Genomic DNA, 14,304 nt, shown 5'->3' with positions numbered 1-14,304 from the left:
TTGTTGTTCTCTTTGATGAGACAACACTAGCATATGTATCAACTGTTTTAGTCTCATAGGCCGTTTGGCCTTTTAGAGACGTTAATCTATCTATCTATCTATCTATCTATCTCTCTCTACCCTCATGTCCTTCCTCTCTCTATGGTAAACAATGCTAATTCCTCGCTAAAGGTTTAAAGGTCTTGCTGTGAATTACGCAATCAGATTACCGCTGCATGTTACATTAAGGGAAATCTGGGCAGAGAACCCGACTCAAGCACATAAAACATAAACATAATTATGGGAGACTTCTCTTCAAAGAGTGTCGATGGTCACTTTTCCAAGCTATTGCATCTTGGCGCTCTTGTTGATGATGTGCCAGTTTTATTTTCAAAAGAATGCGAACAAATAATCAAGCCCATCATCGTCTGTAAATCGACATCAATTATGGAGAAGCGTAATTGTACACGCACGATCCGTAACTTGGATCCTTGAAGACAACGACCCCGCCCGCGTTGAAATAGCAATCCGAATCGTGTCGCCCTTGGCTCTGGTAGTAGCTATTAATCGCAAAGGAAGCTAGACGCAGCAAATTGTTATGGATGGTTTGGTTGAATAGATGTACAATCTGTCTCCGGCTGTTGACATGCCCAATTCAGTATATCTTGGAGCTGAGCGTCGGCTGCGTCAGATTTAGCCACACACCATTGCTTCTTCGGGGCAGTGCCGCAATGCTTGTTTTTATGTATCGTTAGAGTTCTCCCAAACTCAGTAGCCAGAAAAAGATTACAGAAACCTTTGACCAAAAATAGATGCGCCAGGTTATGACTACATCAAATGATATCGTGAAGAAATGTTCCGTCTGTGTACTCTAGAACAGTGAAGTAGCTGGCAATGTATTTACCGAGAAGTACGTAGGCCTAGAGGTAGCAGCTTGTACAGGTCCGTATTCATAGACTGAGGCGGCACACAACTCACTGACTATGAATAAAAACTCCAGCGGAGAACTAATCAGAGAGTTCGAGCCAACATACGTGTGACAAATGTTGCATGAAGAGCAAGTAGTGCTATTAGCATGTCGCTAGTCTTCATCCGTAATGTCGCTAGAGTTTCAACCTTTTGTTCTATGGGTCTGAGTAGTGTGAGCAGCAGCAATACTCAAATCAACAATAAACTCAGCACAGCTTATTACCAGTACGTGTGCAATGGAAGATTGTATGCAAAACACTGAGAACAGTACGTGGAGGTTGAATCCATAGCCTACAGTGCAAGAAATATTCAATTGGCAAAGAAGTCACCAGTCAGTCTGAGCAACGGCAAAATGAGAATGCGCAATCAGTAGAGACTCTAATAGCTCAAGGTAGATTGCAAAGCCAACAAGGAGATCCTAGAGAACTGAAAAACATGGCTACAAGAAATCAAGGCTCTGATACCACATGTAGGAATAGGAAGCTATGGTGGCTCATAGATAAACATGGCTGGAGAGATGAAGAGAACCGACTGAATGCAAAAGATTGTGTGTTCTATTCATTTGAGAGGAAAGCCTCTCATTTTATAGAAAGAGAGAGAGGGTGGCCTAAATCATAGGCACCTCTCCTACATCAAAGGAAACCAATCCCTATATCATAGGGACTCCTAAATCAAAGGCACCTCCCCATGTGGGGACCTTTGCATTACATCATCATTTACGTCATAGACTATGATAGCTACACATACATGATCATAGGACAAGCCCTTGATCACACAATTCCCAACAGGCTGGCTTTCCAAAGAGCAAGGTGGAAGGGATCCTTTAGACAGAGAGTCTACGTAAGCTCAGTGGAGCACATGGGCTCAGAGATCTAGAGGTTCTAGGCATCTAGTAGGAGAACATTTTGGTATTGTATTGTGTCCAAATTGAGGACGAACGAAAATATGTAAGTGTTGCTTCTATATTTGTCTCGATGCATAGTCTATTTGTTGGCTTGCACACACATGATTGGTTGTGAAGTACACACATGTTTACGAAGCTTGATTCCAGAGTGAAACACTTCCGTGTGTAATTCCTAGGCCCTCGTATGTCTATTTGTTGGCTTGCACACACGACTGGTTGTGAAGTACACACATGTTTACGAAGCTTGATTCCAAAGTGAAACACCTCTGTGTGTAATTCCTAGGCCGTCATATTGGTCTTCCACTGCGGGATATTCTGTGTAGGGATTCCATTTTCTAACACTCCTATGTGTACCCACTATTGGCAAAGGGTAGACTCTGGTGTATCTTTGTGTAAAAAGATATATCTCTACATGTGTAAGACTTTGAGAAATTCCTTGGATTTGACCACAAAGTAGGGTTCCTTTTGTAGATCCTCTGTCTCAGTTCGTGCAGGTTTGGTTGTCCGTACAGGTTTCTTCACCATCCGTACCTGCTGACTGCACCCTTGTTTTGCCTCAACCACCCCCTACACTCCCTTCGTTGCTGTTCATACCTGCTCTGCAGCAGCCGCCTCACTTACCTGCACCTTTTGCCTCTGCCGTACGGCCGTCCGTACAGGCTGTACAGCCGACCATACAGCCTGTACGGACGGATGTGCAGCTTTCGTCTGCTGCAGCTACTGTTCCATTTTCGACTGTACCCTCTTCCTTTGTGCCCCCTTTGCTGTCAGTACAGCATGTACCTGCTCAGCCTTTCAAGTATGTACAATTCCAGTAGCAGCCCCCTTTATCCTCTGTACGGCTGACCGTACAGCCTGTATGGATGGATGTGCAGCTTTCGTCTGCTACAGCTGTTGTTCCATTTTCGACTGTACCCTCTTCTTTTGTGCCCCCTTTGCTGTCAGTACAGCATGTACCTGCTCAGCCTTTCAAGTCTGTACAATTCCAGTAGCATCCCCCTTTATCCTCGCCTCTTCTTGATGTATCCTCTTCCTTTCTCCCTGCTGCGTCGACAGACGGGTTCTTTGTGTTCTCTGCTTCTACTCCTTCCGTGCCTGATCCTCCTGCCCGTGTTTTTATTCGCCGGAAGCGTGGTGGTCTGCTTGCTTGGCGTTTATTCAAATCTGCAAAACTCGATGTGGTGGATGGTCCTTCTTCCTCCGTCCAGTTGAATCTTCTTCGACAATTGTGTGCTGCCTCTGTCACAGATGTTCCCTCCTTGGGTTCTCCTTGGGTTCTCCTATGGTTTGCTCTTTGGATTCTGCCCTCTTAGTCTCTCATCTTCGATAGGCTCAGCAGTTTGGGATCTGTCTCTATTTTATGGGCAGGATTCTTTCTGCAGCTCAGCTCCATCGTTGGGCTGAAGTTGCAGTAGGCCCAGATCTTGTTTCTTCCTTTCTTATTTTGGGCAAAGGTTTTTATTATGCTATGTGTTCTTGGACTAAGGTGGTGGAGAGCCTTGTCAACTGTGCCGGTGCTCCTAGGGCTGGTTTCTTTGCTTATGTGATGCCTTGGGATCCACTTTTTGATCTGGCTGCTTCTCTTCTCACTCACTATCCAGTTTGGATTACTCTAAAAGCGCTGCCTATTCGTCTTCTTCCGCATCTTCCTACCCTTGCAGCGCTTTTAAGGAGGCCTCTACATGTTCCGAGACAGGAGTTTCTGCAGGCCACTCGAGATGTTCGCATCTGTATTTTATGGGATATGATGCAGCTGGTACCTTCTTCTCTGGATCTTGATTTGGGATTTGTTCATCCTTTGCGCATCCGGCTGTAGTTTACATCTTTTTCTACAGCTTGTTATCGGTGCCGTCAGGTTGGTCATTTTGCACGGGCTTGCCCTTTTGCTTCCAGGACCACTCCTCACTCCTTCCTCAGCTATCAAGATTCCTCTACCTTCTCCTCCGGTCTCTGCTATGGCTTCACTAGATAAGCCTTCTTTTACTGCTCCGAAGCACTATTGGAGGAAGGTAGATAAATCCAAGGATGATCTTTTTGTTCCTGAAGCAGTTCAGGATCCCTCTCCTATTGAGCACCATCAGCCTCTTTCTCCTCAGGATATGTATGTGCCTCTTAGAGCAGGGATTATACAAGATGTTGTTCATGCTATCTCTCAGGGTGATACCCTGACTGAAGCTAACATGATGAGTCATGATTTATCCGATGCAGCTCTTTTGTCAGACGCTTCTTCTTCAAAGAGTACAGATGTTGATCCAGTTCATATGCCTGTGAAGACTGTGCCAGAGTCTCTTTCTGTTTAGGATGCAACTGTTTCTTTTTCTCTGGAGTCTTTTCATCCTATGTTGCAACAGGTTTTTGACCCTGTGATTCAAAAATTCAGGCTCCCAGCTTATATTAAGAAGAATCACAAGGGCAAAAACTAGGTGGTTTTTATTGACGGTGCAGTTTCTTCACTACATCAATTTTTACAAAGCAACAATCTGCAACTGGAGGATGTTGTGTTTGATCCTCTTTCAGTTTGATATTGTAACTTTTTACTTGGCTGCCCCATGAGTTTTCCTTTGAGGCTTTACTTGTAAATTTTTTTCTTTGTACTTACTGGAGGGTTTTTACCTCTTTTTGGGGTTTCCCACATAGAAATAAAAGATTTCACTAAAAAAAAAAAGTGTGTGTGTGTGTGTGTGTGAGAGAGAGAGAGAGAGAGAGAGAGGGAGAGAATGTCTGGTTAAGTGGAAAGATAGACCTGAAAAGAGTTCAACATGGGAAAGAGTAAGCAATCTCCAGAGGAGGTCCCCAATTTTTTTTTCGAGGACATAAACCATTCTTAAGGGGAAGGGAATGTTACGTCAAGCATAATCATGGAAGCCAGAGGCTCTGTTATGGTGAAGCGGGGAATCAAAGGGCTTTGACAACACTTGCGGTTACTTGAGGGCTCCATTGTTTGGGTCTAGGTTTATGTTAAGCCTAGGCATTAGTGAGACGTGTGTGTGTGTGTGTGTGTGTGTGTGTGTGTGTGTGTGTGTGTGAGAGAGAGAGAGAGAGAGAGAGAGAGCACTTGATGCAAAGCGTCACATCATCGTTGCACGGATAGTTATGCTAACTACTATCTGTATTACTAAGGTTAGGCCTGCAGAGGTTATAGAAGACTGCACATGATTCAGGCTGTTTGGAGAGGCTAGAGGGAAACTTACCCCATGATAGGATGGGACATAAAGGGGCTATAGGGACTGTTAGGGCTGTTGTAGAGGGCTGATCCTGTTGCTACTGCTGGGCTGTAGGCTTCACTAGGCGTTTCTGCTACTGATGTCATTGAGGCTGATGGTATTGTCGCATTGGCTGCTAGGGAGGTTGCTGCTACTTCTGGAGCTGATGGATTTGAATGAGGGGAAAGGCCTCCTTTCATAGACATGAAGGCTCTTGTAATTGCCATCTCACAGACCAGTCTGTAACTGCCATTCATAGACTGATCTATAACTTCCATTCATAGAGATTGGTCTTTTTCAGTCACTTTCACAGATTGGTCTATTAATTTACTGGATTTGAACCAGTAAGAGGCTATTGCGGATCCCTAATACTGTGCCAGGCCTGACCTATTTTGGTCCTATACATGGCCTAGACTGGCTATTACTGGGTGGGTGCATTATACTCTATTTGTTTGTGGCACTTGCTGGTCTATTTTCAGGCTCGAATCCTGGCCTATATTGGTTGAACCATACAGCCAAAATCCACTCCCACCCTTCATTGCGCATCGGGTCGGCTCCCATCTTCACCCATCACGTGTTTACATCCTTGAGAGGACATTGGGCTTTGTGATTTGTTGTTTGGTTCGGAACAGGGTTGTCTGTCAGAGGGTTTATACCTTGTTGAGCCAAGCATTGCATGATTTTTGAGAGAGAATTCCGAGATTGCAGTACATATCCCAGCATGGGACTTCTCTTGCAGGTTTGAGGTGCATCCTTTGCCAAGCATTGGCTTTGGAAGTGATGTCTATTGCTTGAGCAGAGCGTTCACAACACGTGAACTTTGCTGAAATGGCATATAGTAGAATTTGAATGATGTCTTTTAGATGCTTGCACAAGAGAATAGTTTGGATGGCACCAACTATTCTCTCTAGGGTTTTATGATGCGGAATCTCTTGGTTGCAAAAAAATTATGGGTTTATGTCACGGGTGATGAAGCCCATTCAGAGGGATTTTCACTTGGCTAAGAAGCTTGTCGTTACCATCTCGCCGGATCAGTTTGTGTTAGCCAAACCTCTAGAGTGGGTTCAGGGTTGCAGTGGTGGTGCCGGGGGGGGGGGGGGGGGAGAGCAAGGGCAACAACACCTTGCTCTAGTTGGTCAAGTGCAAGCACCTGGAAGTCTTACTCTTGAGCAAAAGAGGTGAAATACACATGATGCCCAAGCATTATCTTTGATTTCATAAATGTGGAGAGGTTTATTATCCCTCATGTTAGGTCCTGCTGGACTTCTAAAGCTGCCAAGGATATTTTGGAAAACATGTATTAAGCTCGTACTGAGGCGGGAGTCTCATATTTGAGCAGAGAGCTTGATATCGTGTGCATGCATGAGAGTGACTCTATGCAAGACCATGTCACCAGGATCAAGACTTGCGCAAGCAACTCTTGAATATTGATAAGGTCATTCTAGACTCACAGCTTGTTACCACTACTTTGAATTCTTGCTGGAGTCTTAACTTTTTTTTTCAGACATCTCTCAACCTTTCGACGCGAGGGAATCAAAAGTGTCTCACTTCTGAAGAGTTGGTAGCACTCTTGTTTGTAGGAGGAGCAGAGGCGAAAGAATATGGCTTCATGTTCTCGTAGTGGGGAGCATGCTTGTTCAGCCAAAAATAAGGGCAAAAGGAAAGTTCAGCCAAGGCATGCCTCTAGCAGTGGTTTTGGACATGCGAGTGGGAAAGATAAAAAGGATGCCACAATGCCTTTCAAGAAAGGGAAGTGCCATTATTGCAAAAATCCTGGTCATCACATCATTGAATGCCCCAAGAGGCTTGCAATTACTACAATTCTCGCTGACGGCCATAGTGCCATTGCATTGTGCAGAATCTTGTATTTCATGCTTATACAAAACACATTGAAATTCATAATCATTATGTCAGGGAGCAGCTACATGCACGGGACATCAGCTTGGTCTCTTGCCCTACATAGCAAAATGTGGCACCACACCAAAGCATTACTTGTCCAAAGTTTGAGGCTTTTCACAAAGCTTTAAACTTATATCCATTTGGTGATTGATGTTTACCTTTTACATTGTGACACTATCACTGCGGGGGGGTGTTAGAAATATTTATGTTTCCGAAGGCAGTCGCCAATGCTATGTAATAAGGGCTAGGGACACTTCATTTTATTAAGGTTTTTTAACCGTAACCTCAGTTAGAGATTGAGTTTGTGGGTGAGTTAGTCACCACACATCTTTTGACTCCAGTTAGGGTCCGTCCTAGGGTTTTGTCTGTATGACTACCCTAGCCTTGTTGTCACATGCACCAAGGTCAAGCCCAAGTGGCAGTGACAACTGGCTCTCTAGCCTGCTTGAAATGGCCCAAAAGGGCCTGGTTTTATAGGCAAGGGCCAGCAGCCTGGTCGGCCAAAACCGACCAGCCAGTCGGTTGTGCTGGCCCAAGGTTGGCTGGTTCCCGGCCTATATAAGGGACCTTCTGCCACCCCTTTTTACTCACTCAGCTTCCTCAGTTCAGGACTCAGCTCCCAGCCTCTAGCAGCGCTTCCAGCCAGCATAGGAGGTGGCAGTGACAACTGGCTGTCTAGCCTGCTTGAATTGGCCCAAAAGGGCCTGGTTTTATAGGCAAGGGCCAGCAGCCTGGTTGGCCAAAACCAACCAGCCAGTCGGTTGTGCTGACCCAAGGTTGGCTGGTTCCCAGCCCTATATAAGGGGTCTTCTGGCCCCGTTTTCACTCACTCAGCTTCCTCAGTTCAGGACTCAGCTCCCAGCCTCCAACAACGCTTCCAGCCAGCATCGGTGCAAGCTTTGGGCGTCCTATTTCCGCAGCATGGTTCCATCTCCTGCATGTCATAGTTAGGGGAGTGGCCTCAGCACAGTTTTCTATGCCGATTTGGCAACCATGTACAAATAAAGCAGTGTACTATTAGGCAAATGTCTCGTGTCTCTCATGCTTGAGTTTGCCTTTTATATTCATCTATCTTTTTGCACAGCAAGTCTTCGCTTGTTACAATTGTAGTTCTTTTGTGTTGCTGCAATTTGATTCCAGCTTGCTTCGGCTCCATTCTCTTGCCTTGTCTCACTTCCATGTCCAACACAATGTGCCGAAATTACATAGGAAGAATCGTGATGATGAAGCTCTGAGATGCAGGGTCATTGACTGAAACGAGAAAATCAAGGTTCTAGGCTGTATGAACTTGAGATGAATCTGAGGTGTAACATGCATGGAACCCAAGACTTAACAATCCACACATGTTTTTCATTTATAAGGGTTGATTGCCTTCTTTCTTTTGCTTGAGTGCTTATTAACAGACAGGTGATCTAGTTCTCAAGTGTCTACATCTCAGCCCATATCTGCTATAGCTACATCATCCTTGCTACCTGTCGTCCTTTCTTTGGGATTGTTTGGAATTATCCAAGTCCTTGACTTGCTGGACTGCAATAAACAAGATAACTTTCCATACAGTAGTACAAACTATCCACACAAGAAGAGTTAATCTCTTTTTCCTCAATATTTCATGTGTTTTTTGTCTAAACTGCAATGCATATAGAAGATAAGGTCCCTGTAGGTGGACATCGTCAATGTTGATTTTTTGCCACGAGAACCATTAAATTTGCCTAGTACTTACTGTTAATGCATGCTAATGTTTGACTGCTCATACCTTTACGATGGCTTCTCATACAATGTAAATGGCTACCCATACCACAAACAAATTTAATTGCTGATATTGATGTTAACCACTGTTCATATCAACCTGGGGTTTTCTTTCTCCAAAGTTAGGCTAGCTGGGTACTTCCAGGCCTTAGCAGAAATTGCTTGTAGGTCAAGCGGATTGTCTGACATAACATACCTAAACAGAATGATTCATGGAGAACGATTTGCACTGACGTACCTGTTTCTGGGGTGGACTAGGAAGGGGTGTGTGGGTGGTGCGGGGCGGGGGGGGGGGGGGGTGATTGGTAGAAATGGTACTGGTGTAAGTCTATAATGCTTTCCTGCTTCTATGGTTTCAGATTCATTCCACCTTTAAAATTTCAATGCCTCCATCCTTTTTCATAGAGGGCATAAGTGTGCAACCTGAGCTCGATGCGCTTGAAGTGCTTGGTGATCTGGGTTGGTATTGTGGTCGAGCTTTTCTCTGGACAACTGCTTATGAGCTTCCAGTGAGTGTCACTGCCCTTCCTGGCTCATTCTTGGAAAATATGGAAATGTCATTAGTATTACAGGGGACTAAAGGTACCCTTGAGGTGGAAGACTTTGTTGTACCCTTTGAAGAAGATGTAGCACAGTTCAAGATTCGTACGAATGCACATTTTGGACCTTTAGACACAAGCTGGAATGTTAACATTATTACTCATCAAGCCCACACAAGCCTACCTCAAGAATGCCTAATGATTCAAAACTTTTCCTTCCTTGTGAAGGGAATCAAGGATGGCACTAAAATCACAGATTCTTCATACTCCATGATTGCCAAGAAAACACAGCAGTTGCTCAACGCTGTTAAATTATCCATCGAGACAGGATATACAGCTGTCAAACTGGAAGGGTAAGAAATGGTCAACACTGCAGTGTGTATTGGATCAGTTAATGACTTTCACAAGCAAACAATGAGCAATAAATGCATACGCATCTGGTGTTGCATTTAAGTATGGACACTTCGTCACTTCTGTACATTATCAAGAGCTTCACTTGTACTTATTTATAGATGTGTACATGCATGAGTGCCCTTCTACCCAAGTTGATCCCAACAGAAGTGGAAATTATTCAGTCAAAGAGAGAGAGAGAGAGAGAGAGAGACTATCATGGATTTCCTGAAGCATAAACATTGTATCTACATACATGCATACATGTATACACACATATATAGACTTAAAATAATCATATGTGAGTGCCAAAAAAGTCAATCAGTAGTTACAGGATTCTAAAAAAGAATTTGCTTCTCTAATTGATTAGCTTGTTTACCAGCCTTTGGTACAATAAGTTCAAAAAGGACAAAACATTACCCTAAATTATTTTCTGCTCTATAACATTCACGTGTCTTTCAAATCCTCCTAATCACCTCAATAACTGGGCTGCAACCCAACGGATACCAGTACCTAGTTGACCTTAGCAAAAATCTCCTTCCACATAGCTATGGAAGACGCAGTGACAAAATGAAGCTCTCACTATTCCCAAAGACTTCCCCAAGCCAAATGTCATATAATACCTTGAGAATGTAATCTCATATAATTCAGTCCATGCATCCAGGGCAATCCCTACCATAATCGACTCTCGATTTGAGGCCATAGATTTATGTAACACCTCGTAAATACCAATCACTCGTCTTAAGCCTATTTGGCTTCTTTGGAACCAATTTTACCCCGACTAGCATTTGCCTCATCCGCCATCTCACCTTAATAGCATGCCTACTTTGACCATATCACATGAATCGTCCTTGAGTAACCAAAGTGTTTATAAAATTCATCTAACAGGCCACCTGGGCTGTAGTGCATGCTACAATTCTCTCACAATGAAAGATCACTCTGCCCATCTTTCCACGTTTTATGATTCCCACACAGAATTTGTCATTCTTTGGTAGGCTAGCATTAAGTTTAATGGAGGTCTTGTGATTAACCATCTCAAACAAGACAAACAAGCGAACAACTGCACACTATGAAAGTGATTAGAAACAGAAGTGATCATGATTGTCTCATCCTTGAACAATGCCCTCATCCACAATCCACCCACCACCCTTAACCTGAAATCTGTCAATTCTGGAAAAATAAAAATGCTCATGTCTATCTGTTGTTGCATGCAACTTCTTCAACCTAGCTTCTTCCTCAAAGCCTATACATTCCATCAACAATTTAACCAAGCATCTTGCCGGACTTACAGTCGGTCCTTTCTTCTATTGAATTTGTCCTCATTCCAGTCACCCCCAATATGGCAGCGCAATCCTTGAAGGCATCCTTACAGAAAAAATTGCAATGTGGCCCTTTCCCTAGAAGCATTCGGTGCATATATAGAAATACAAATGCATTTCCAATCCCTCACAACCACCTCTAATGAAAAACATATGCCTTCCTAATCTCTATAAAGTTCATTGCTGCTCCATGTTCTGTTCATCCTTAAGGGCAACCCAACATGAACCTCGTAGAGTTCAGAAAGACCTAGTAATTTCGAGAATCTAATCTAAACTCGTACCCACAATTTGATCTCCTGTAACACGATAATATCTGGCCTTTTCTCGCCCAAACTCTTCTATATCCCACCTACTTAGTCTCATCACAACCCCACTTCAAGTTTTCACAAGATCAAGATAAATGCCAGACATAAACTCTGTCCATCTTTTTTTCTACGATACAACTGGGCATGCCACATGTCCTTCCTCTTCATGAGGTTAGTGGCTTCATTAATCTCTAGTTTACCACCAAGCACCAGTGTGCTTGCCTTGAGCATATATGCTCTTGCAACAAACTCTCCTTGTTTGAAAGATTCCAATATCTTGATTGGACATGGATTGTTGCAAACAAGCTATCTGGTTTTTCTCAACCTAGCTCCGTTCTTTCTCCTTTGATGCTTTATCCATAGGAAAGGCTATTTTTAATCCTTAAACTAACATGCAAGTGCCTTCATTGATTAATTACTTTATGTAATTACGTGTGTGTGCCTATTCATGCATGTGCAAGCACATGCGTGCATGTATGTAATCTTTTCTCCTCATCTTCTTCGTCCTCTTCAAGCACATTCATTGATGTTGAGGGCTATTTATCTTTGCTTGTTGAAGGACTGCCATGTTGGTTCTCTTCTTCATGTGCTTGACCAACTTGCAGGTCATTACTAAGTTCTTTCTCCCCATGGTAGTGAAACACGTCTGCTACATTGAATATGGGACGAATTTTCCAGCTTACTCACATTTGGGCATATCATTCTCAATACTCTACATGGTGTAGTTTTCACTTGTACTCCCCATCGAGATACTTTTCCTTGCTGATGTACACCCATATGAGATCACCTTGCTCAAATTGTTTGCCCCACTTTTTCTTTTATCAGCATGCTTTTGATGCTTGAGATTTTTCTCCTCAAGATTCTGTTGTACCTCTTTAAAAAGATCATACATGCAAAAGTAGTCACAGCCAACCATCCTAGATAGGACCATCCGTGACTTTGTCAATTATATCTGAGAGATATGTATTCTGTATTGTCCACAGTACTCAAATGACATGATTCTCTCTAAGAGTTCCTCCTCGAATATCATCGGTGATTCTCTTGAAGACTTCCTCCATGAAAGTCACTCAAGAACATCATTGTCCCCATTGTCCCTCACAAAAGCCCCATTCTCCTTTTGCATTGTGGACCTGAAATTGCTTGATTAACCATTGTGCTTGTTCAAACAACTATGCTGGTTTGACCACGGTGCTTCTTTGAATACCATGCTTGTTAGTTTTGGTCAACGATCAATCACATCACTGATGGATCTGCATAAACGGTTTATCATTTGCACGGATGCTTCAACCAATGGTTTAGGGGCAGTACTCCTTCAATACGGCACTCAGGATGAATTGCGGCCCATAATTTATCTTAGCTGCTCCTTGTCGAATGCTCAGCAACGGTATAAAGCAACTAATTTGGAGTTCTTAGCAGTTGTGTGGGCGATTTTCATGGAGGACATACGTGTGCAACCTGAGCGCGATGTGCTTGGAGTGCTTGGTGATCTGGGTTGGTATTGTGCTCGAGCTTTTCTCTGGGCAACTGCTTATGAGCTTCCAGTGAGTGTCACTGCCCTTCCTGGGGCAAGGTTTAATGGAGGAGTAATAATGGCCTGTGGTGCTTGTTTCTTGTGGAACGATCGACGTACAGCAACTTTTCATTGCTCGTTCTTGGAAAATATGGCAATGTCATCAGTAATACAAGGGACTAAAGGCACCCTTGAGGTGGAAGACTTTGTTGTACCCTTTGAAGAAGATGTAGCACAGTTCAAGATTTGTATGAATGCACTGTTTGGACCTTTAGACACGAGCTGGAATGTTAACATTATTACTCATCAAGCCCACACAAGCCTACCTCAAGAATGCCTAATGATTCAAAACTTTTCCTTCCTTGTGAAGGGAATCAAGGATGGCACTAAAACCATAGATTCTTCATACTCCATGATTGCCAAGAAAACACAGCAGTTGCTCAACGCTGTTAAATTATCCATCGAGACAGGATATACAGCTGTCAAACTGGAAGGGTAAGAAATGGTCAACACTGCAGTGTGTATTGGATCATTTAATGACTTTAACAAGCAAACAATGAGCAATAAATGCATACGCATCTGGTGTTGCATTTAAGTATGGACACTTCGTCACTTCTGTACATTATCAAGAGCTTCACTTGTACTTATTTATAGATGTGTACATGCATGAGTGCCCTCCTACCCAAGTTGATCCCAAAAGAAGTGGACATTATTCAGTCAAAGAGAGAGAGAGAGAGAGAGAGAGAGAGAGAGAGAGAGAGAGAGACTATCATGGATTTCCTGAAGCATAAACATTGTATCTACATACATGCATACATGTATACACACATATATAGACTAAAAATAATCATATGTGAGTGCCAAAAAAGTCAATCAGTAGTTAACAGGATTCTAGGAAAGAATTTGCTTCTCTAATTGATTAGCTTGTTTACCAGCCTTTGGTACAATAAGTTAAACTAAAGTTACAAAAGGACAAAACATTACCCTAAATTATTTTCTGCTCTATAACATTCATGTGTCTTTCAAATCCTCCTAATCACCTCAATAACTGGGCTGCAACCCAACGGATACCAGTACCTAGTTGACCTTAGCAAAAATCTCCTTCCACATAGCTATGGAAGATGCAGTGACAAAATGAAGCTCTCACTATTCCCAAAGACTTCCCCAAGCCAAATGTCATATAATACCTTGAGAATGTAATCTCATATAATTCAGTCCATGTATCCAGGTCAATCCCTACCATAATCGACTCTCGATTTGAGGCCATAGATTTATGTAACACCTCGTAAATACCAATCACTCGTCTTAAGCCTATTTGGCTTCTTTGGAACCAATTTTACCCCGACTAGCATTTGCCTCATCCACCATCTGACCTTAATAACATGCCTACTTTGACCATATCACATGAATCGTCCTTGAGTAACCCAGAGTGTTTATAAAATTCATCTAACAGGCCACCTGGGCTGTAGTGTATGCTACAATTCTCTCACAATGAAAGACCACTCTGCCCATCTTTCCACGTTTTATGAATCCCACACAGA

General features: G+C 43.1%; 1 protein-coding gene and 1 pseudogene across 1 annotated transcript; both read left to right on the top strand.

Annotated features, from left to right (window-relative positions):
- The window catches only part of LOC147890362 (putative oxidoreductase At4g09670), a 35,320-nt pseudogene extending 25,673 nt beyond the window's left edge, over window positions 1–9,647 (top strand).
- Window positions 9,648–12,458: 2,811 nt separating this feature from the next.
- LOC147890361 (putative oxidoreductase At4g09670) lies at window positions 12,459–13,387 on the top strand. The gene has a single exon (XM_087390269.1). It carries the CDS (start codon window positions 12,459–12,461, stop codon window positions 13,260–13,262), a length of 804 nt encoding a protein of 267 aa, XP_087246395.1. The 3' UTR covers window positions 13,263–13,387.
- The last annotated feature ends 917 nt before the right edge of the window (window positions 13,388–14,304 follow it).

This window comes from Dipteris shenzhenensis, chromosome 19 (genome assembly GCF_047967505.1).
Source record: "Dipteris shenzhenensis isolate YYH24624 ecotype China chromosome 19, Dip_SZ_1.0, whole genome shotgun sequence".
Lineage (NCBI taxonomy): Eukaryota > Viridiplantae > Streptophyta > Polypodiopsida > Gleicheniales > Dipteridaceae > Dipteris > Dipteris shenzhenensis.
The sequence above is the reverse complement of the archived record's forward strand: the minus strand, read 5'-3'. Positions and strand labels throughout refer to the sequence as shown.

Bases quoted from the DNA above. Each gene is read 5' to 3' on its own strand.
- LOC147890361 (XM_087390269.1), top strand. From the start codon at position 12,459: ATGCTTGTTAGTTTTGGTCAACGATCAATCACATCACTGATGGATCTG.